The sequence below is a fragment of the Tetrahymena thermophila genome (assembly GCF_000189635.1).
Source record: "Tetrahymena thermophila SB210 genomic scaffold scf_8254369, whole genome shotgun sequence".
NCBI classification, from domain to species: Eukaryota; Ciliophora; class Oligohymenophorea; order Hymenostomatida; family Tetrahymenidae; genus Tetrahymena; species Tetrahymena thermophila.
In genome coordinates this window covers 27,730-50,216 of record NW_002476153.1, presented here as the reverse complement: position 1 = coordinate 50,216, position 22,487 = coordinate 27,730, and the positions used below count along the sequence as shown (strand labels likewise).

Here is a 22,487-nt window from a genome sequence, read left to right as displayed (position 1 = left end):
TAAAAATTGAATTATTCTAACTTAAATCTTTAAAAATATTTATTTGGTTGATTATTGACAGAAAATCTAATTAATTAATTTATAAATATTATTTATTCTATCTATACAGCAAGGATACTAATTATCAATATTAATCAAACAACATATTTATTTTTATATATAGATTAAAAGATAGTGAGAGCTATATATTTTTTTTATAAATATTTTTCTATTTATTTCTATTATAATTTACAGCAATTTTATAAAAATTTTATTTAAAAGAGGACTTAGAAAATGAAAGAGATGAGTGAATGAATTTTTTCTTTCTTATTTATGTATTCATTATAAGAAAATCAATTGAATGTATGCTAATATATTTTACTTGATTAAATTATATTAAAAAAATTACTAAAATCTTGAATGAAATTTAGTTTGTATATTTATTTGGGAAAAGTAACATTATGAATATCTAGAAATCGGGCAATAAATATATTTAATTAATTAAAATAGATCTGAATAATTAAAAGGCTAAGATATATCCTAAAGCATATATTATAGTAAAATAGAAATGAATCTTCCTTGGTTTGTTAGATGGGGTACTGATGTTGCCCTCTTCTTTATCCCTGCTTATACTTTTGCTAGTAAGGATGATTTTTTCAAAGAAATATTAGCATTATATTATTTTTAGTAAATTGAAAATAGGCTATATTAGGATTTTAAATTGAAAAATATTATCTTTTGACAGATATTGCAATAAATATCTTTTCTGAATTCAAAATTTACTAATGAATTTTTTTAAAAATAGACTACCCAACTACCTTTTTTGTTTTTGCTGCTGAAAAGAGAAGACAAAGAAGAAGAAAAGGTATATAGATATTATTAAAATAATAATTTAGGCAATTTTTCGATTTAAAAAAAATAGATTTCAGTGATGTTAAATTAAGAGATGATGCAGCTTTTAGCGTTGATTAAGTAAAGCAATTATAGACTAAGCTTCACCTTAAATAATGATTAATTTAAGCAAATTAAAGTTTAAAAATACTTGCTTTAATGCTATCAATATTGATGAATGAATTAGTAATAAAAGTTGATGTATAAGTTATGTTAGAATTTTTGTTATTGGATTATTGTTGTATTCGTAGCAAAATTATGCATTCACATCGCTTTGGTTAAAATGAAATTTAAACTAAATAAGATAAGTACATTAGTATTGTTTAAAATACACTTTTGCAATTATGATAGATTTTATAAAATTTTCCTATTCTAAAAAATGGAACAGTTCATTTAAACATTTTATTGTTTTTTTTCTTAGGAAAGTATAGATTTATATAAACATTTTTTTTGCATTTAATTATAAATAAAAGTAATAATAAAATGCACTCAACCATGTTATAAGTAAATTTTAATAATATTAAATATAAATTATTCAATAAAAATCATCATTTTTTCAATAGCTTAAAAAATATTTCTTTAAAAATAAAATAAATTTTTTATTCAAATTTTAAGCTTAGAATAATTTATTTTGAGTATGAAAATGAATTTAAATGATAGGATTATTTTCAAAATAAACTTTTATGATAAATTACATATTTAATTAAGTGGCAAGTATATATATATATATATGTACAATATTAAATTATTTAAAAAAAATGGTTTTTTTATATTAGAGGTCACTTTTGAGCATCATTTGATAGATTGTTAATACGATCATTATCTAAAATTTTTTTCTTTTGATTTTAAATAGAAACAATTACCCTGTCTTATATTTTTTCTATTAAATCATCTATTTTCCTATTTTAAAAATGTTAATTTTTCATTTTCAAGTAAAAAAGAAATCTAACTAAATTTTACTTTTTTTGATTTAAATCAGACTTTTGAATAGAATCAATTTGCTTAAACATAGAATTTATTTTTTCCAGAATCTTTTGTTATTCAATTTATTCTGTCATTTTATTTTCTACATTTAGTTTTGGATTATAAAACGAGTTTCTTTAACTTATGTTCAGATCTTCTGTTTTAAGTATTTTATTACCTGATTAAAAATTATCGACATGTATTTTTTGGTTGTTTAAAGTGTTCTTGAAATTATTTAATTTGGCAGATCCTATTTTTGTAAATTATTTTTCTCTTTTTTCGATTCTTGATGAGAATTGAGACACTTTTGAGTTTTCGTTTTTTTTCATTTAGCTTAAAAAATTAGTGGAATTTAAATCTGAAGTATTTATAAGTTTGTTATTTGGACTAAAAAGTTAATTGTATGAGTTATTCTAGACTTAGCCTAATTTATTTTGTTAAGGTTCCGAATTGAATAAAATATTCCTGATTTATAAAAAACCATAGATTAAAAAAATGGATTAAAATGTAAAGAATTTACTTAGAGATTTGTTTATTTGGAGACTCAAAATTCATAGAAGGCACTTGTAAAAACTGAGACTTAATATCACTTAATTATGTAAAGTCCTCATTTCTCTAATTTCCAGCAGATTATTCAAAGACTTAGGATTACAAAGTCTGTGAAGGAAAAAAGTAATTTTAAATATGTTTTTTTTCTTACTTTTATGGAGAAGCAGAAGGAGATGTTTTTATCTTATTATTTTAATATATTTTGTTAGGAGAAAGTAACTAAGATTAAAATTTTTGAGGAGATGATATAGAGGCTTAAGATTATGTTCGTTAGAAGAAGTTTTTGATAAATTCGATGTCATCAAATTGCTTTTCCTAATCTATTTTAGTTTAGCTATTTCGCTTACTTGGTAATATTTGTTAAAAATTTGTTTCAGCTGGTAATATAATAGATTATCTTGAAATTGCTTAGCTTAAACCACTTTTTTATATTTTGATGTCTAATAGCTTTTGGTTTTTAACATACTCTTCATTAATATGTTTGATATAGTTATTCATTGATTCCTTATCTTATAGCTTTCCTTGCAATATAAACTCATCCTTCTTAGTAAATATGGTAGGCACATCTTTTTTTTATTGTAATTGATCTTAGTTAATCTGCTAAGCTATTCCTCTAAGCATATACTTTCCGTCTTTTAAGTTAGAATAATTCAAATATTTTTTTAATGCCTTATCTTCCCATAAATCTATAACATGCATAGAACCTTTAAGCTCTAGATTATTGACTTTCTATATAAGAGGATTCAAGAATGGATTATCATCTCTTTCATAAGATTTAAAACTGAATTTAGTAAATGTTTACTTTCTTGATTCTAATGATTCAATAAAATTTTTATATTGTATTTTTTTTTCTTTATTTTTTTATTTTATAAACTCTTTTTTCTCCTCAGCTTTTTGCTAGTAATAAGGTACTTAAGCTTAGAATGAAGTCCTAGTCATTTATTTTGTTTTAGGTTTTACTTTTAATTCTTCATTTATAGGTGTAGATATACCTTAATTAGAGTTATTTTATTAATCCTAACTATTTTAACTTGAAACGGCAGTTTAAAATCCATAAGCATTAGAAACAGGAGTAACTTGATCTCCTTAATCAGAGATAATTATTTTTAATTTATCTTGAGCTTATTTACCAAGCTGATTTTATAAAATACTTCTATTATAAATTTATTTTTGATCATTAGATTCCTATTATTTCTAATTATATATTCTTTAAGTTAATAATGAATCTAATGACTTTCTTTAGCTAATATCACCATAAGAAAAAAGATTTTAAATATTTTTTATTTTTTGAAATCCTTAACTTGTTTAATTCTAAGAAAATTGTTTTTATTGCGATGTTGATTAATCATTTAATAAGTTTTTTTAAAAATTTTAAGATCTTTTTAGCTTTACTGGTACTCCTTCTTTCTAAATATCAAAATAATTTTAGTCATTTTACCTAACATCTTCTTCAGTATGTAAAGTATCCTACTTAGGATATGTTAGTTAATTCAACGACTATCGTTTTAATTTAGCATATTCCTTCTGGTAATTCTGATTAGCCTTCTAAGCTAGACTATGACTCATCTAATTTCCACTTTTTTTGAGAATAAAGTTGCTTGAATATGAAGTAAATTAATTATATCTTTTTATCTTTTTTTTAATTGCTATTGAAATGAGAATTAAAGAATTCTATTCAATAAACTAATGGCCATAGATTTAATTAACAAGAAAACGAACATTATTACTATGAATTCTAAATCTTTTACTTAAAGAAGAATTTTTTTTTTATAGAATGAAAATATTACATATATGATTTAAAAGATCAAAATGAAATTACTTTAAATTAACAGCAAAAATCTATAATTACAGCAATATCTATTTGTTTTAAACAAAATTATATTAGATATAAATTATTTAATTATTATTATACCGAAAAGATCGAAACTAAATTACTTTTATTAACAAGCAAATCAACAAAAAAATTAAAGTAATAACTATTTATTTTTCATAAAAATAAATAAAATAGATATCGATTTTTAAAATTTTATTACATCAGCTTTCATTTTAAACAAATTTCTTCTAAAATATTTTTTCATTTTTATCGAATAAGTAGCGAAATTTTTTTTAATTTTAAACTAGATTGTAATTTAAATAAAATTAATTAGAGTAAATAAATATTTATTGAATAAAAATTAATTTAATTAAAAAAACAAATTAAATAACTTAATTAAAGTAGGTTCTCTTTTAAATGCAAGAAATAATGTAAATTATACAATTAATAAATTATATTTTTAATTAAATTTCAAATTGTTTGTTAATCTATTTGAGTTAATATTTTATCTATTTCAAGTTATGAAATTGAAAGATATGTAATAGATTCACTTTTAACAAGAAAAAAAAATGGAATGGTAACATAAATTTAAAGGCAGTACATTAATTGACTAAGGTTATTGAATTATAAAGAAGTGATTGAAATGAATACATGATATATAAATATAAAATGAGCTGGTAATAATAGTTATATCAATTAATTTTAATCAAATAATTTTTTGTTTTATTGTTTGCTATTTAATATATATTGTATTTGAATGATTGGTTGACATAATAGAAATTTCGATGAATGCTTACTTGCTTGTATGAAGAAATGGTATATTTAATGAATAACTAAGCAAATTAATAAATAAGAAGGAAGTATTTTGTTTTGAATGAAGCGTGAGCACTTATAAATGTGAAAACAAAATGAAAATTAAAACATGTAATCATAATGCAGTACCTCTAAAGATAGGATAGTAATAAATATTTGTTTTTTAAATCAATAAACATTTATTTTTATTGAGAGTTTGTGTATTTTTTTGTTTTATAAACTATAATTGAGGTAGATCAAAATGACATATACTAATTATTCATTTTCTTTAACTTCTTAGAAATGCTTTATCTAAGAAATTGAGGGCTATAAAAATTAATAGGGTTAATAAATAATAGATTTGTTATTTTTGTTGGTTTGGTTGGTTGGTTGGTTGGTTTTTTGTTGTTTGTTTGTTTGTTTGTTTTATGTATATTGTGTTTTTTATTTGAATAAAGATGTATTTGTTGGTTATTTATTTAATTTGAAAGACATTACTATATTTTAATTGATATAAGTTTTTATTATCACTCATTATTAAGTGAATGTTTGATTGTTTGTTTTTATTATTTGATTGAATTTTATGGTTATGAGAATTTGTTCACATTTTTATATAGAATTGTAATTTATTGATTTATTAGTCTTCTATCAGGGGATTCAATTTAGGAAACATGATAAGATTGATTATTTATTTATTTGTTTGTAATGCTTGCTTGCTTGTTTATAGATTTAAATATTTAACAATTTTAGAGAATCACGAGAAAATAGAAGTCTTTTTTTCAATAATCAGGGAAAATTTATATTCAATAAGCATTTTCTTCTTCTATTGCTTCCAAAAGAGATTTGTGAACATGATTGATTGCGTTATTAACTTGTTCATTATCACTTTCTTTGTCATCATCAGATTCCTTTTAATAAAATTAAATTTTAGTTAATTCTGAATAGCATAATTTTAAACTTGCGAATTTTCTAACTCATAAAAAATTAAATTAAAAAATATTACATTTTATACAATGCTTTCTTAGAATTTTTAGGGTATCTTTAAGTCCTATTCATTGAAGCAGTAAATTCTAAAGGTTTTCTTTCTCTTTAAGTTTTAGAATCTCAAGATATTCTTTTTAAATAAAATAATATTAAATTAAAGTCATTTATATTTTTTGCCAATCAAAGTAAATTGAAATAAAAATCTTCATATCAATATCCACTTTTGCGGCGCCATGATACCACTTGTTAATATTTTATGAGAAGGTATTTGAAAGATGTTTTAAATTTAGTGGTAGAATGACAATGACTATCACTCTTAATTAAGAGTTTACATCATCATATAAAATGAAATTAGCTCAGATAGGTTCAAGTGGGGATGATTAGGTATGGGGGAAAGAAGTTAAAAAATTTAAAGTGCAATAAAAATAATCTAACAAACTCTATTGAAGTTTAAATTATTGAAGAAGACCGCATTTTAAATCAATAGATAGAAAATTGTATACTATTTAAGTTAATTGCTTTTATGAGCGCCAATAAAAAATTTAGAATTGGTAGTCAGCTAATCAAAAGAATTTTAATTAGTCTCTTTTCTTTTGCGTAAATAAATGCAAATAACAAAATCACTTGAAGAAAATAAAGGTTAAAGTTGAGTGATGGGTGAAAAGAAATTCCATGAAGTAAATGAGGAAAGGATATTCCTTTCTATTTTGGCAAATTTAAAAGTATGTGAAATGAATAAGTACATAATCATATGTTGAAACTTCATTAGATTCTTCTTTATCTTCTAAGAACTCAGTAGCAGTTCTAAGAGAGCGGGAAGATCTGAGCTTTCCGCTTTTAGCTTACTTGGAGCTCTTTGAACTCTTTGATATAGACTTGTTGCAATATCTAAATGAGGCAGTGGATTCATTATCAGAGAATAAATAATCATCTTGATCACTGTATCCCTTTAATATTATGTAAAGAAAACAATTTAATACTTAAATAATGTAAAATAAATGAAGATTCTAAAGAAATGAATGTCTATCTATCTATATGAATAGAAGACTAGCCAATGATCTTACTTATATATTCTAAAGTAATAGAAAGAATAATTAAATTTGGGGGCATTCATATTAAATCGGTCAAAATTTTAGAAATAACAAATTCATTTAAATGAAGGGGAAAATTAAACTATGACCCTCTTCTTAATACTAACAGCACTTGGAATCAATTAAAAAAATATCTATCTAAAACATGACAAGTGAAAGAAAAATGTAAGAAGTTAAAAAATATGGAAATTAATTATTGCTTTTTCACAATAAGAATGAAAATCTATTTCTTATTTCGAAAATAGAAAGTACGCCAATCAAAATAAATTAACTTTTAATGCCTTCAATTTTAAAAATCAAATTTATATTATTTAAATTATTTATTTTATTTAAATGTTATATTTAAATAATTTTTAAAGGCAGTTAGGCATGCAAGCTATTCTTGTATTATGATTTTAAACTACAATCTAGCTGCTGTAATACAATATCAAGTTGTCTAAAAAAAATAGATAATTTAAAAGCAGGTTGAGCAGAAAAGTTCATTCAATTTAATTTTTTGAAAAGGGGGAGTTTAATAAAAGAATCTCAAAAAATTTTGATTCTAATTGCTTGCTTATAAATGAAACTTTTAGCTTGAGTTTAGTTTTTCTATTATTTTTTATCAATAAGAGAAATTGAGTATTAGCTGATTTGCGCATGTCTTTCTTAATTTTCACCATATTATTTACTAAAGAGTAAATAAATTCAATGAAGCAGAAATGGCTGCTCGCTCAATCAATTATTGTATACTTAACAAATTAAATGAATAAATAATAGTTGTTATTGATTTCTTATTAAAAACAAGAAATTATTTAAATTATATATATGTGTGAATGGTGAATAAAAGTTCTTTGTAAATTTTCAAAGACTCTTTAAAAAGTAAATAGATGCCCTTATTTGCATAGAAAGTTATTGCAAATATACTAACAAATAAAAAAGTAAGATCAACAAGCCTTCTTGCGCTTGCCAAAATTTAAAGAATAAGGCAATGAAGTATTGGGAAAAGATGAGGAAAAGAGAAAAAAAGAAAGAATGATCGTACCCCATTAGAGGCCTAAATGGATGTTTGATCGAAGTTTTCAAAATTTTCAGATAGGGCTTAGCTCAAAGACTCTTCATAATCCTCAAGATAATTTTGTGATGAGATTTTCTTGTTAGATTATCTTGAAGCCTCTTCTAAGTTGAATATCTGGGATTGGGAGCGGGTGATTCTGGAGCAAGTTTGCACCATGTTTTTTTAGGACAAAGCTTTCTTAACCATTTTAGTTTGATTTTGTTGAGTATATGTAGGGTAAACAGGAAATAAAAAGGAAATGAAGAAATTTAATTTCCCTCTTTCTTTTGGTTTTGTTATTTTTTATTTGTTTTAATAATTATTTGCTTTATACCTTTTTTACTATGCCAGACTCGTCCGCTTTTAAAGACAGACCGCCCATGCTATACATAGCGTGGATTGCATATATCTTAGTAATGTCTATACTTTATTTAATTTGGCTCAAAATTAGTTAATTTACTCATGCTTTGTCTCCATCTATTATGATTATTTTATTTTTTTCGCCATTTTTATTCCTTTAAATACAAACTACAAAACAACATCTCTCATAGTCTAAGCCCTCCAATAATTCTACTTTAATTCCTAATTGAAGGATTTCCAAAAGATTACTTCTACTTAGTCCTAAATCTCATCCTACATCTCAATTACTATTTTATTCAATAAAAATATTTTATTAGTATAATTTTCCAATTTTTATTGCCATGCATTTCTTCATCATATATCTCATTTATGTTAATTGCGCGTTGCTTGATATATTTAAACAGGTTCCCTCCCGCTTAATAGCTGCCCCATTCCTTTCGGCGCCCATATAATAAATATGAAATCTTGTTTCGAAAATTTTCTTTAGAAAAAAAGAATTTTTGAAAACTAAAAGGATAGGATGGAATATGAAAATTCTTTCTATGGAATTCTTCCTTTTTGTAGTTTAGATGGCTTGTAACAATAGAGGTATCAAATTTAAGTAGGGTGGGATCTTTATTTACTAGTCTGCGGTCAGATTTTTGTTTTGATAGCAAATTTATAATTTAATTTAACAAGAAAAGGAGAAAAAGATACGCTTTTATTTCTTTCTATCTAAATGACTTACTACTTCAAATTAATTTTTTACCGCTGCTCTATAAAAGATTAGCTTTCTCAATAAATTTTTTAATTGAATTTAATTAAGTTAAAATTAAAATTTTATAATATCTTCAAAATCTTTTTAAACTAAAATATTCTTTTGCCTTTTTCATTCATTAGTTGCTCTATTTTTTACTTTTAAAATAAAAATTTCAAATTTAAATTTTATTTTATAAATTGAATGATTATAATCATTCTTAATTAAAGCTATCACATAACCTGTTTTAATGGACAGACATGCATTTAAAAATGTTAGATAAAATTTCTAATCTAGTCCATTAATCAAAGGTTCGCTCTTCTATTTCGTATTTGAATAAGCGCTGTTCAGAATTTTAGGTTATTAACCCATTTTTAATTTAACATTTCTTGTCAGTTAGAAATTAATTTATTTTTTGTGTAAAAAATATTAGCTTAAAATAAATTATTTATGCTAACAAAAAAAATTATTTTTGTTATGCTTGTGTTTTAGCATACACTAATTTATATTTTTTAAAGAAAATAAAAAAGAATTGCAAATCTGAAATTTAATTCTAAAAAAATAACGATTACGAAGAATAAGATTGATGACTTATGTTAAAAGTTATTAATTTTTGAATGCTTAATTATAATTATGGCGATATAAATTATTTAGTCTTTTTAAAATGCTCTAACAGATTTATTAATATTATTATAATTTTTAATGGGAGTACTTTATTTTTTTAACAAATTTTAATTTATCACTCTAAGCGAAATCAACATAAGTTTAAGGTCTTAAGAGCAAAGCACCTTTCTTATCCTTTTTACTTAACCCATTATTAGCTGGGGTTTAAAAAGCTATTTGGGTGAAGTTATTATTAATATTGATTTTTAAAGTACTCATAATCGCTTAAATTTTATCTGTTTCTTAGTTCAGTGGGAAGCAACAACCTATGGAAAAGAAAGTTATAAAAATTAAATTAAATTTTAACATTTAAATTTTATAAATAAATGAAAGTGATGATGAATAAATTACCTGTTTGTCTTAAAATAGCTTGAATACAAAGAGAATTTATTTAAAAAGTCTATGTCGCTATCATATTTTGAGTAGTCAATTTTTGGGTTGACTTCACTTAGCTCCAACATTTATTCATGGAAATTAGTGGTTTACTTGCTTCCTTATTTAAAATCTTAGCCGTCATATTCTATGAGGAAATATTTTAGAATATTTAGTAAATGGCCATTACCAACGAACATAACAAATTTATCAGCTTCATTATTTGTTTGCATGAATTTGATAGTCTGCTTAACTATGTGTTTTTCTCTTAATGAAAAATTGTAATCAGTTTCACCGCACGCGTTTATAATATCATAAGGACCTCTTTTTACTCCCTGAGTGCAAGAAGGGCATCCAGATTTATATACTTTAATTGCCCAATCAATCTATTCATTTATGCCTACAATCCTAATAAAATTTAAATTACAATAAAAAATAATTTAAATTAAAAATTTTAATTTTATTTTTAAAAGAAAAATAAAATATAAACAAATATTTCAATTTTAAATTTATTATTTTAATTTTGCTTTTGAATAAAAATGAGGTTGTTTTATTAAAATGTGTAAGAAATAAATTTTAAATTTTTTATTTTTATTTAAACAAAAATAATTTTTTACTATTTTAGAAATATTTTTTATATTTTTAGTTTTAAAAAAAAAAATCAAATTATTAAATTTATTAAAAAATTGCTGAAAACTAATTACTTGAAGATGTCGAATTACTATTTAATTTAATCATTTGTTTATCCTGTAATTTAATAGTAAATTTCGTCTTCAATAGAGAGATCAGCAAGAAGAATTTTGCTCTCATTTTACTTATCCCTCTTGATTTAATTGTAAACGAAAGTAGCAAATTCTTAAGGTTTGGCTAGCCCATCTTCTTAAGCATAAATCTATAAGAATTCCAAAAATTATTTAGTAATTTATATAATACTAAAAAAAAATTACAATTCTCTCAACATCATTTAATCTATAGTAGTTTTTTTACTATAATAAGTAAGAATCTATGTAAAACCTTGAAATATCTCCCATTAAAATAGGAATTTTTTAATAATGCTTAAGTAATTTGTCTGGCTAGTTACTGTCTTTAAAACCAACTGCACCTGTGTAAGTAGGACCTCCGAACAGCATTTATTTCAACTTGACATCTCTGTTTGTTTCTCCTTCGTCCTGTTATAAATAGTTTGTAAAATTAATAAATAAATAGGCTAATCTATTTAGGAATTTTCTATAAAAAAGTAGAAAAAAGAATGTTTAAAATATTTACTAAAGTATCTTGAAATTCAGAATATTGCATAGGTGGTTATTCCAATATAAAATGACGAGCCGATTTATCTTTAAGTAAAAGTTCTTTCATCTTTAAAATTGAATGATAGTCTCCATGCTCTACTCCGTATATGATAAGATTCTTCTTTGAGTCATTTAATGTTATAGAAACACGATCATCCTCTTTACTAAAAACTACACTAATTCCTTTTGGGATTTCTATTTTCATTTACTATATCATGTTTTTTGTATGCAATTAGTTCATAATTTTTAACCTTTGCATTTTATAGTCAACTTCATTTTCGAGTGAACAATTGAAATTTATCGGAATGAATTTTGCAGATTACATAAATATATATTCTATACTCTTTAAATCTTAGTAGTCATATAAGTAGAAGAAGTTTCTAAAGTATTCAGAAAGAAATTTGAGAAGTTGAGTTTCATCTCCTTCTATCTAAGAGCATAATGCAAGTAAAACTTTGTAAGCAACTTATGAATTAACTTCTTTCTCAATTTTTTACATGATAGACTCTATATAAATGATAATAATAACTCATAAGCAAGAAAAAAATTTAATAAATGCAAACATCTTTAATTTTAATATCCAAAAAAAGTAAATTCATTATTTTTTTAAATGCAAACAGCTTGAATTATTTTAAAAACTATATCTTGGTGTCAAAATTTTACTTTTTATTGTTTGGTGTAAATCATAATTTTCAATAGAAAGGTTAGACATATTTTATAAAATTTGTGCATTTGTTTATACACTAGCTTAAGGACTCATTTTGATGAATAAATCAATATTTTATGTAAAAATATTTTTGAAATGGCTGATTATTTTTTTTCTCTCAATACAAGTAGGTAGCTCATCTTTCTTTCTTTTAGAGAAAAACTTCTATGACAAATTTTGAAGTTTATAACTCTATAAAAATAATTTCCTGTATGCTACAGAATGAAGAGATATCATAATATTCTTTTGAAGTAGTATTTTGAAAAATTTGTTAACTTTGAATGACAAGTCAATATAATTTATTAATTAATCTATACTTTGTAGTATTGGTTATTTTTAATTGGTATCAGAAGTAGTAGATGATAATAATAATCAAAATACCAAAATAGTATCAAAATTACTCCTAATTTCATCTTACTAAAATAAATGCATATTTCTTTTTAATTTTAAAAGCTAAACATATTTCAATTAATTTTTATACAATCTAAAATATTTTATATTTTTCAATTGATTTATATAATTAAATACTAATTTTATATTAAAACCCTCCCAAACATAAAATTTCAACTAAAAAATTAGTTATTACAAAAAGTAAAATAATAAAATTCATATTTTTATTTTTAAAATAATCATTAGATTTAAAAAATCCTCCAAATTTTTTATATAAAAAATAATTTAAATTCTTAAAAATAATTAATTTGAAACAAAAAAATGAATCATTTATTTTAAAATATTAATTGAAATTAAAAGCAAACTAAAATAATAATATTTTAAAGAATTATCTCATAAAACATTTAATTTAATTAAAATAAAGTTAAAGGATATATTTGTATCTATCTATCTTTCTATGAAGCATATCTTTTAGGCAATAAATATTGGATTTCAATTATTGTTTGATTTTTATACTTGTAAAAAAAGTGAATTATTTTTAAATTTAGGTTTGAATGAAAGAAGATGATATTAAATTGGTTTAAAGTTTTTAAGATATTTGAATATTTTTAAGGAGATAACAAGTGAATTTTCAATTATGAATTATGCTAAAAAAACCCCTAGAAAATAATTGAAGTAAATAACAGCATGACATTGAAAATATATTTGTTGTTTTTGTGTTTGTTTGTGAGAGTTTGAGCTTAAAGTATTATATGTTAATTAAGTTGACTGCATTTACTGATAGTTTGAAAACCACAACAATTATATTGCCTTTTTAAAATATATTTATTTAGTTTGTTAATACAGTGTTTGCAAAGTATATATCATGCTTATAATATAGAAATAAGCTAAATAATGTTAATGATAAAACACAGTGTTAAAAATAGAATAAATTGAAGTTAGCTGGAAGTTTAAATACTACAAAAACGTTACTTTTATATTAGATAAAAATTTACTCTTCATAATAATAATAATGATGTGAAAACTATGTAATTATAATTTAATGATAATAAGCTTTTTGTTAGGAGCGGAGAGTTGATAGGTGAGTGAGTTATAAGAGGTAACTCTATCTGAAAGAGAAGAACTAACTCTATCTACTTTCAGAAACCAATTATAGCAACCCATTTCTTTTCTTAAAAGATATCTCGCTTTTCTGTTTTGTTTATAAATATTATGCTTTTATGTTCTACACTTATATTTTGCGAGAATTAATTGCATTATTGCATTAATATTCGACCGCTATGCTAAGCTTACTTAAGAAATTGCTATATAAATACTTTTCCACTTGCTTTTCATTATTATTTCTTTACGTACATTTAGCATTAGAATAAATTTTTTAATTTGTTGCTAATATTTATTATAGTGAGTAATTAAGCAATCATCAATCCTCTCATTAGTCGGCAGTCATGGTAAGTTCGATTTCAACACCGGGGTCGATTCTGAAGTTGGTGATGGTCTTAACATCAGGAACGTTGCAAGTAAGATCAATAATTCTCTTGTAGATTCTCATTTCGAATCTGTCCCAGGTCTTAGAACCTTCACCACAAGGAGACTTTCTGACGGTGATGACGAGAGTCTTAGTGGGCATTCTGACGGGTCCCTTAACTTCGACTTATTCAGTCTTCTTGGCTCTGGAGACGATTTCAGAGGTGGCCTTTTCAACAGACTTTAAGTTCTTGCAAGTCAAGGTGATTCTAACTCTAACCTTCTTAACTTCTTCTTCTCCCTTCTTGGTTTCCTTAGTAGCGTCCATCTTTATATTAATTTTTTAGATTTTGTCTTTTATTAATTTAATTTTTTCTTTTTCTTTTTTAATTTAGCTTCTGCCTATTTTTTCTTTTCTTTTTTAGCTTAATTTACCTTTTGTTAATTTCATTATCTTTTCTTCTTTTTCTGTCTTCATCTAATTTTATTTTTCTCTTGTGTTTTATCATTGGCCTTCATCTTAAACTCTTAGTATCAATGAAATTGCATTCATATTCTATTTATACCATTTATTTTATTATTACTAATCCACAAATAAATGCATAAACAAGTGCAATCAATCATTCATAAAATTTACTTTCATTTTTGCATTTTGCAGCTTCAAACAAAAAAAATATTATATCATCAGCTGAAATCTCAAAATATTTCATAGGCTTCATATTTAATGCTGCTGCATAAACATATCCTTTTTTATCTTTACTTCAAATAAATTTCAATTTTAAATACCATTTTTATTTTAGAATAATTATTTATGAGAAAACTTTAATTTAATTTAAAAATTATTTTAATTCATTTTTGAATAACAAACTTCATTAGAATTTAATTTATTTTCTTTTTGTTTCATTTAAAAATTATTTTCCACTTAAGCTAGATAAAATTAAGAAATATCTTTTTATTCCCTAAAATTACTAATTAAATTATCTTAAAAATATAAAATATCTAATATGATAAAAATAAAAAATATATTTTATCTAAAATTCAAAAAATTAGTAAATTATTTGGTTATGTATTTATTTATTTATGCATGAATGAATGAGTTTAAGTAAGTAATTAAGATATATTTATTGATAAACAAAGTAATTTAATCATTATAATATTTTTTGTTTTATTATGGTTTTATTTTAAAAATAATTTATTTTATTTTATTAACTAGATAGATATTTTAATTATTGATAACTTATTTGTATTTCTTAAATGAGTCTTTAATTGATTATTAATTTAGTGCTACTAAAATATTTGTGAAAGTAAATTTATTTTTTATTGGTCTAATTTGAACATGTTTTCGTAGATAAAAATTTGATAATTTTATGTTGAAGTAAATTATTATTGATTCGGTTATTTTCTTTAAATAAATAAATATTTATTTTTTATTAATTATTATTAAAATATTTAAAATTTATTTATAATCAATAGAACTGGCTTAAGTCTAGTAAGAATTAGTTTTAAGAGATATTATTGGTTTGCAAATCTATAGAACATTCTACTCTATTTGTTAGAGAATTTGATTTATAAAATTATTTTAGACTAGGGTGGATGCAGATGTAACACATAGCAAGTCTTTTTTTTACTTATTTTATCAATTTTATGATTATTATATCTTAAAATAATAAATCTTTAACCTATTCCTTATTTGCTTTAGGGTTTAAATATGATAAAAGTTATGTGAAATCAGGTGATTACATGTGTAACAGATTTTTTGCTTACACTATTGTTTTAATAAATAGAGCTACTGTTTAGTTACCTTACCCAACATATTGGCGTATGGATTGCTTAACAGGAGACTAATTGAATACATTTTTGTATTCACAAAATTTAATAAGATTAGGAGCAGAAATCACTTAATAAAATATGGGCTCTTTTGTCTTGTAATTTACTTTAAAAGAAATTAAATTTTACATCTTGCTTATGATGTTAAATAGTTTATGATCATCGTATAAAGAAATTAATATCTTTTTTTCTATCTCTAATTAGAGCTTCTTAATAGTACTTTAATTATATTACATTAAAGATATTAAATTTTGAAATTAGTTTTCTTGAGTTAAAGTGAATTGCAAATTCACCTAAACAAGATTTTAAGCAGCTTTAATTATAGATAAGTTGCTATTAAAATAATTAGCACCAGTTTCGTCTCTCATCATAATCTTACGGATCTTTTTAACTTCAAAGTTTTTCAAAAATCCATTTAGGTAATTCTTTGAAAGCTAAGATCTTAGTTCGTTTTAGCTTCCTAGCATGTATTGATTACTAACGCTTCCATTATTATTATTATTGTTGTTGTTGTTGTTGTTGTTATTTAAATTGAAACTCATTTAAGGGTTGAAACTGCTAAATGACTAATGCATTTCAGCTCCGAATTACGATAATCTATGTGAAGGAATATTTCCTGTTGAAATACTTTGTGTTATTTGATGGTTATTTATAAAGTTTTATATTGTCTCATCATGGTTAAGCTTTTTGTTTTATCCAAGTTTTTTAGGTGATATCTCTTAAACTGATGCATACTAGTTCATATTTGTACTAGCCTTTGTCCCCATTATTTCATCATCGAAATGGTTCGAGGTTGATAACTAGAATCTTGCTGTATTATTTTCTTATGTATTGTGGTCGGATGGAGAAACATGTATTCCAAAATTAATCACTTTAAGCTTGTTCATATTAATAGTTGAATTTGTACCTGATTGGTAGCATGAAGATAAAAAGTAGTTTAGCATTTAAACTTGATAATTTGCAGCATCTTAGCATACATGCATTTTGAATGCCATTTTTTTAAGTTTTGCTAAAGTTATCCCTTTGAAAACTTTATTAAGAAGCGTTTCAAAAATAAGAGTGCAATCAGTGTTAATAAAAGAAAATTTTATTGATTCTAGTTATATAAATTAAGGTACTTGCTATTGTTAGCATAAATTCATTCCAATCGAAGCTAAAGACGTTGCAGAAGCTTGCTGATAATACCTTTCTGCTAGCTGCTTTCCAATTACTGAACATAATAAACGCTCATAAAATAGTTTGCTCTATTCATGATTATCAAAAAGTAAGTTATTAAAAACAAATTTCACTTTATAAAGATTTATCAACGAGCAAATTGCCATCTAAAAGTCATCTGTCAAATTAAAAGTTGTATCAATTCTAAATGAAAGTTCTTGAATGTCCCTAAATCTAACTATTAGCATACCTAAAAAATCTGTGTTTGATGAGCTCTGGATGTGAAGAGATAGCTTTTAAATTTAGCTCCATTGTTCTAAGTTGCTTAGAAAGCTGATGTCGTTTAACAAAATCTCATTCATTACAATAGTAAGTTTTTTAAAGAATAAGGATGTGTTATTATTGCTCGCTTTTTCTTGTAAATTCTATTGATAAAATTAAGAAGCAGAAATTCTTCTTTTAGTGCCTGTGTTAATAATCAAATTGCTGCTAATAATTTTCTAAATATCGTATAAATCTTTTAAATAGTAAATATCCTGAACTTCATTTGCATTTAAAGATGGTACTACTTGCAATTATGGTAGTAAAAACTATGTCCTCGGAAGGCGAAATACTAAAAATTGTCTTTTTTTTTTAGATTTTTATTTTTTGGCAAGAGCACTAGCTTAGTGTTACTGGCTTTATATTTTCAAACTTTATCTTTAAGTTACGCTGGAAGGTGATCCTTCTATACCCCCACTTGCGAAACTTTATATCATATGGGTATAGTAGTTGCCATTACTATTTCTTTTATGCATTATGACTTCATCAGGTGTTTTACTTGTCAATAGTTATTCACTCAAAAAATAGTTATTTGAAAATTCTTAGTCTACATCATGGGGTTTAGAAATTTAAGAGAGCTAAGCCTACTCTATCAACGAAATTGATTATATTTCCATATTATATCTTTAATTTATCAAATTTTGTATATTCTAAGAAATTCCATTAAGCTCCATAATCATTTAAGTTAACTGCATTTCTTCTCCATCACTATCATCATTATCTTGTTAAAGACCATCACCTTTTTATGAGCGAGTTTAGTCCTTCTACCTTATATTACTTTAATTATAAATTTGCTGTGGGGTTTTAGAAGAATCAATAGCTACGCTCAAAATCATTTGATCTTACTGCTGACAAAATTAAGAAACACAAGCTCCCATTTACACAAAAAAATGAAAGTATTCTATTCAGAATAAAATTCAGTTCTCAATCTTATCTGATTATATAAAATAAGCTATGTATTTATTACCCTATCAATCTATCAATGTACTTTATTGGTTTGGTATTCAGTGTTTTAAATTTAGTAAAATATTTTGTATCAATCACTAATAAATAAAGTTTGGACGAATAAATCTTTATTGGAATTTAAATGTATTAAAAATGAGTTATTTGTAATATTAAGTTATAGTCCTGAAGTGTTTCTTCTTATTAATATTTTGACTATTATTGTTTTTTTATAGAAGTAATTAAATAATTATTAAATATGTGATAACTAAACAATTTATTATTTATGTTTTTTTTTGGTTTTTTCAAAACAAAAAGAGTTCTTATTTTTTATTCCTAGCTTATACTAACACTAACGAGATATTTTATCATATTTCATTGATTAAAAATCCTAATTTATTAGCATAAAATGCAATAACTAACAATATATATATTACTTTTTTTGAAAATAAAAATATTTTATCTTAATTTTTTATATAAATAGTTTTTAGTTATGAATATATTTAGCATATTTCTAGATAATTTGATATCCTAATGTAGCTCAATATTATAAAACTTTTAAAATAAATGAAGTAGATAAAAATAAAAATATATTTTAGAATTTTTGTCAATAAATTAAAATTATTATTTTATTTTTTGTAAACAAATTAAAAAAAATATTAATATGCTTTCAAAATTAAATGCTTTGAGAGAATTAATAGCAAGATAAAAATCATAGGTAATTAAAATCTAAAAAAGTTTTTCAAGCTAATAAAGACAAAAAGTGAAGAAATATTTGACAAATATGAATGAATAATGTCTCTTCGCATATAATTTTATATATCAAATTAACATGAAAAGAGATTTCTACTATCTTCATTTATTTTATAAAAAGAAGATTATCAATGAATGAATGAATTCACTAATTGAATAGAATGAATGAGAAGATTTTTTTTCTTATTGGCCAAGAAATGAATGCTTTACTTAAATGATAAATATTTCATTGTATATAAATTAGTTTAGTATATTATATTTTATACTTAAAACCAAAAAAAAATAAAAATAGCTAGATTAGTTATTAGTCGAATTAAAAGATAAAAAAAACTAAATTAAATAGTATTAAAAATGGAAGTAGAAGAAGGTGCTTCATCTCAAGCTTAAATTGAAAAGAAAAAGTGCGAAGAATTGATTCCTCTTTATCCTTGTGATTTGCGTAACTTGAAGAACTCCCTTAAAAATTTTGTGCAAAAGAAGCTATTTAAATGGGATCAAAAGCATCAAGGCATCGTTCTTTAATGCAAAAATATTAAAAAGTCATCTGAAAAGGCTTCCATTCATGATGAATCTCCAGTAATTTTTGTTCCTTGCTCATATCGTTTGAAGGTACTTTAGATTAAATAAGGCGATGTCTTCCTAGGATAAGTTACCCAAACTTTCAACACTCACATCAGTTTATAGCTTTTCGGCCTATTTAATGTATTAATATATGCAGATGATATATCCGATAAGATTTTAAAGTTAAACGATGATAGCGAATGGGTAGATGCCAAAGAAAATACAGTGATTGAAGTCAGTGACGATATTTAATTTGAAGTTAAAACAGTAGATTTATAGGAGTTTGGAGATTTTATGCTTATTGGTTCATTAAAAAATACAAAGAAAAACGGACCATATTCATCTATAAAAGACAAATACAAAGTTATGGACCATACAAAAATCTAGGAACTTGTCGAGAAAAGTCTTAGCAAATACAGCAATTTGAAGGAATGAGGGAAAGTTAAATATACTTTCACTTATCTATTCAAACCTTGCAAATAAATGATTTTAGAAATATATATAAAGAAATATCTTAGTAAACTAGTTATTATAAAGAGCAAGCAGCAGCATTGACATCAACTTAGAAAATAATTAAAACTTTATTAAGAAAATCTTAATTATTGATAATAATTGAGCAAATGATATTAATAAGTAGAAAATAAAAATAAGATTGAAATAAATGCAATAATTTCATACTTCTCCTTTAAAGATTCCTTTAATTTTAATTTATTAATTAATTAATAATATCTACCATCTATAAATATCATCATATACATAACTATTTCTGTACAGTGAGTGAGTGTCTCTTTTAAATTTTTAATGTTCAAAATTTCAAAATATTAATATATCTTATAAACTCAAAACATAAAAATAACATTTCTTAAAAAATAAAGAGCCTTAATAGCTATCAAATTTTATATTTGAAATCATTTAGTATTTTATAAATTTAATTTTAAAAAAATTCTTAATAAAATATATTGCACCATCAAGTTTATCGTTGTTGTTGTTGTTGTTTAAAATTCCCAAATGTTTCCTGTATATATGTTTATATTTCTTTTTTACATTTTAAAACATATATTTTACTATTTTTTCCAATAAATCATGCTCATTTTATCAATTTTTAGCATATAAGTAAGCTTTAAATAATAGGATAATGCAATTTTAGTTATTCATGAAATATTTATGATCAATGTTAAAAACTATTTATTTTTTTGTGTATGTTTATCATAATTCTATCGAAAGGTAAACTGATATTTAATTTAAATTCTATTATTTAGTCAATGTAAAAATTAATTCACAATTCATATCTTTATTTAATAAAAACTAGAGTTTTGATTATTATTTTTTAATACTCTATTGCTTGATTTATCAACTTAAAATTAGGAATAAAATATATTCTAATTTATCTTAATATATTGTTTTATCTCTGCTAAAATGGAAAAAAATGTTAGGATATAGGAAGCTGTTGTTTTAAATTAAAATTATTTATGTTTATTAGTGAATTTTAAAGGAATTTAAATATGGAGATTTAACGAAGAAAGTAATGATGAGCCTTATTATTAATGTGTAAAAACAATCTAAAAGAATGCTTGCTCAGCATTGAGCTATTCGAATATAATTAAAAGATTGCTATTTGTTACATGTTAAATAAAAATTGAATCTTACTATCTGAATTGCGATGATAGTTAAAATATTTCAATTAAGCATTAAAGAAGCGTTTAATTAATTGCAAACTAAAATGAACAAAATTTAAACTAAATTCAAAAGATACAACAAATTAGCTAAAAAGGAAGTAGTTTTATTTTGATAGAATTAGGCTAAAAAATAATTTTGCTCAACAACAATTTTAAAATGATAAGAAGTTTAAACATAAATAAAAAATCAATAATTTCAACTTCAATCCTTTCTTTTGAAGATAGATTTTAATCTTCTTAATATTTAAGGTATTACAATTACTTAAGTAAATCAAGTAAATCTATAGTAATTACTGGTTAGTCAAGGTATTTTATATTATGGGATATTTATAAGGGAACAGAAATCAAAGCTGTCAATGCTCATTAATCGGATGTATGCTAAATAAAATATTTAAGATTAAAAGGTAAATTATTCATCTCAATATACTTTTAAAAACTATATAAAATTATAAAGGAAAATGGGATATGTTAGCTACATCAGCCAGAAGAGATAATGAAATAAAAATTTGGGAACTCACTAGCTTGTAATGTATATCAACCCTAAAATAGAGCACGATAAAATATCTCCTTGACTATAATTCTTAATTAAAATATTTACTTGCATATAGTATTCTCTTTGGTAAAAAGACAAATTATACTACTTTAGAGATATGGAAAATTAACTAAATTTCATAAAAATAACTGATTATTAAGCCTTTAGATAAGCTTATAAAGGTAAAAGATATTTAAGTTGATTAAGAGCAAGGTTTTATATTAAAAAATTAGAATTTAAATGATTATCCTATAAATAAGAATTATACTAACATTTTGAAAGAGTATTTCAATGAAAATATATCTTAAATAATATTTCATGGAGATGATAAAATTTTAGTTGTTTTCTTGACTGGTAATTACATAATCTAAAAAGTATAAATAGAATAAGAAAAGTGACAAAATAAATTTTATTTACCATTCATGTATTTTATTTTTTTGTAAAAATTATTCAATTGTATGCAAAAATAAATAAATTAAATAATTTATTTTAAATTAAAAAATTTTTTGTTTTTTGAAAAAATAATTTTAAAATAGAATAACTGGCTTAAGGTTAATTTAAAAAAAAAAATTTAATAATTCAAAAAAAATAAATTAGCAATGTATGATGAAAAAAAATGGTTGCCTAAAATACAAAGAGAGAGAC

The 22,487-nt window shown here is 23.0% G+C and overlaps 8 protein-coding genes across 8 annotated transcripts; 3 read left to right on the top strand and 5 right to left on the bottom strand. All coding sequences in view use genetic code 6, as the record gives it.

The window, feature by feature from the left end:
• Positions 1-547: 547 nt before the first annotated feature.
• Positions 548-990, top strand: TTHERM_00992800 (transmembrane protein, putative; the record flags this gene model as incomplete). Its single annotated transcript, XM_001030943.1, has 3 exons — positions 548-620; positions 785-844; positions 902-990. 3 exons carry the CDS (start codon positions 548-550, stop codon positions 988-990), a joined length of 222 nt encoding a protein of 73 aa, XP_001030943.1.
• A 659-nt stretch (positions 991-1,649) lies between these two features.
• Positions 1,650-4,029, bottom strand: TTHERM_00992790 (hypothetical protein; the record flags this gene model as incomplete). Its single annotated transcript, XM_001030942.2, has 3 exons — positions 2,354-4,029; positions 1,831-2,298; positions 1,650-1,770 (listed from the first exon to the last, which is right to left on the bottom strand). The coding sequence occupies exons 1-3, from the start codon at positions 3,946-3,948 to the stop codon at positions 1,650-1,652; spliced, it is 2,184 nt and encodes a 727-aa protein (XP_001030942.1). The 5' UTR covers positions 3,949-4,029.
• A 1,761-nt stretch (positions 4,030-5,790) lies between these two features.
• TTHERM_00992780 (hypothetical protein) lies at positions 5,791-8,500 on the bottom strand (the record flags this gene model as incomplete). Its single annotated transcript, XM_001030941.4, has 4 exons — positions 5,791-5,895; positions 5,991-6,101; positions 6,715-6,918; positions 8,084-8,500. The coding sequence occupies 4 exons, from the start codon at positions 8,498-8,500 to the stop codon at positions 5,791-5,793; spliced, it is 837 nt and encodes a 278-aa protein (XP_001030941.4).
• Positions 8,501-9,725: 1,225 nt separating this feature from the next.
• Positions 9,726-12,587, bottom strand: TTHERM_00992770 (hypothetical protein). Its single transcript, XM_001030940.2, has 7 exons — positions 12,539-12,587; positions 12,179-12,464; positions 11,493-12,022; positions 11,174-11,395; positions 10,931-11,118; positions 10,206-10,634; positions 9,726-10,120 (listed from the first exon to the last, which is right to left on the bottom strand). Exons 2-7 carry the CDS (start codon positions 12,456-12,458, stop codon positions 9,946-9,948), a joined length of 1,824 nt encoding a protein of 607 aa, XP_001030940.2. The 5' UTR covers positions 12,459-12,464; positions 12,539-12,587; the 3' UTR covers positions 9,726-9,945.
• Positions 12,588-14,040: 1,453 nt separating this feature from the next.
• Positions 14,041-14,553, bottom strand: TTHERM_00992760 (40S ribosomal protein S20; the record flags this gene model as incomplete). The annotated part of the gene is made up of 1 exon (XM_001030939.3): positions 14,041-14,553. One exon carries the CDS (start codon positions 14,551-14,553, stop codon positions 14,041-14,043), a length of 513 nt encoding a protein of 170 aa, XP_001030939.2.
• A 988-nt stretch (positions 14,554-15,541) lies between these two features.
• Positions 15,542-18,256, bottom strand: TTHERM_00992750 (hypothetical protein; the record flags this gene model as incomplete). Its single annotated transcript, XM_001030938.1, has 1 exon — positions 15,542-18,256. One exon carries the CDS (start codon positions 18,254-18,256, stop codon positions 15,542-15,544), a length of 2,715 nt encoding a protein of 904 aa, XP_001030938.1.
• A 1,168-nt stretch (positions 18,257-19,424) lies between these two features.
• On the top strand, positions 19,425-20,069 carry TTHERM_00992740 (Rpb7p/Rpc25p/MJ0397 family SHS2 protein; the record flags this gene model as incomplete). The annotated part of the gene is made up of 1 exon (XM_001030937.3): positions 19,425-20,069. The coding sequence occupies one exon, from the start codon at positions 19,425-19,427 to the stop codon at positions 20,067-20,069; it is 645 nt and encodes a 214-aa protein (XP_001030937.1).
• A 981-nt stretch (positions 20,070-21,050) lies between these two features.
• TTHERM_00992730 (hypothetical protein) lies at positions 21,051-22,240 on the top strand (the record flags this gene model as incomplete). The annotated part of the gene is made up of 2 exons (XM_001030936.3): positions 21,051-21,714; positions 21,765-22,240. The coding sequence occupies 2 exons, from the start codon at positions 21,051-21,053 to the stop codon at positions 22,238-22,240; spliced, it is 1,140 nt and encodes a 379-aa protein (XP_001030936.3).
• Positions 22,241-22,487: the final 247 nt, after the last annotated feature.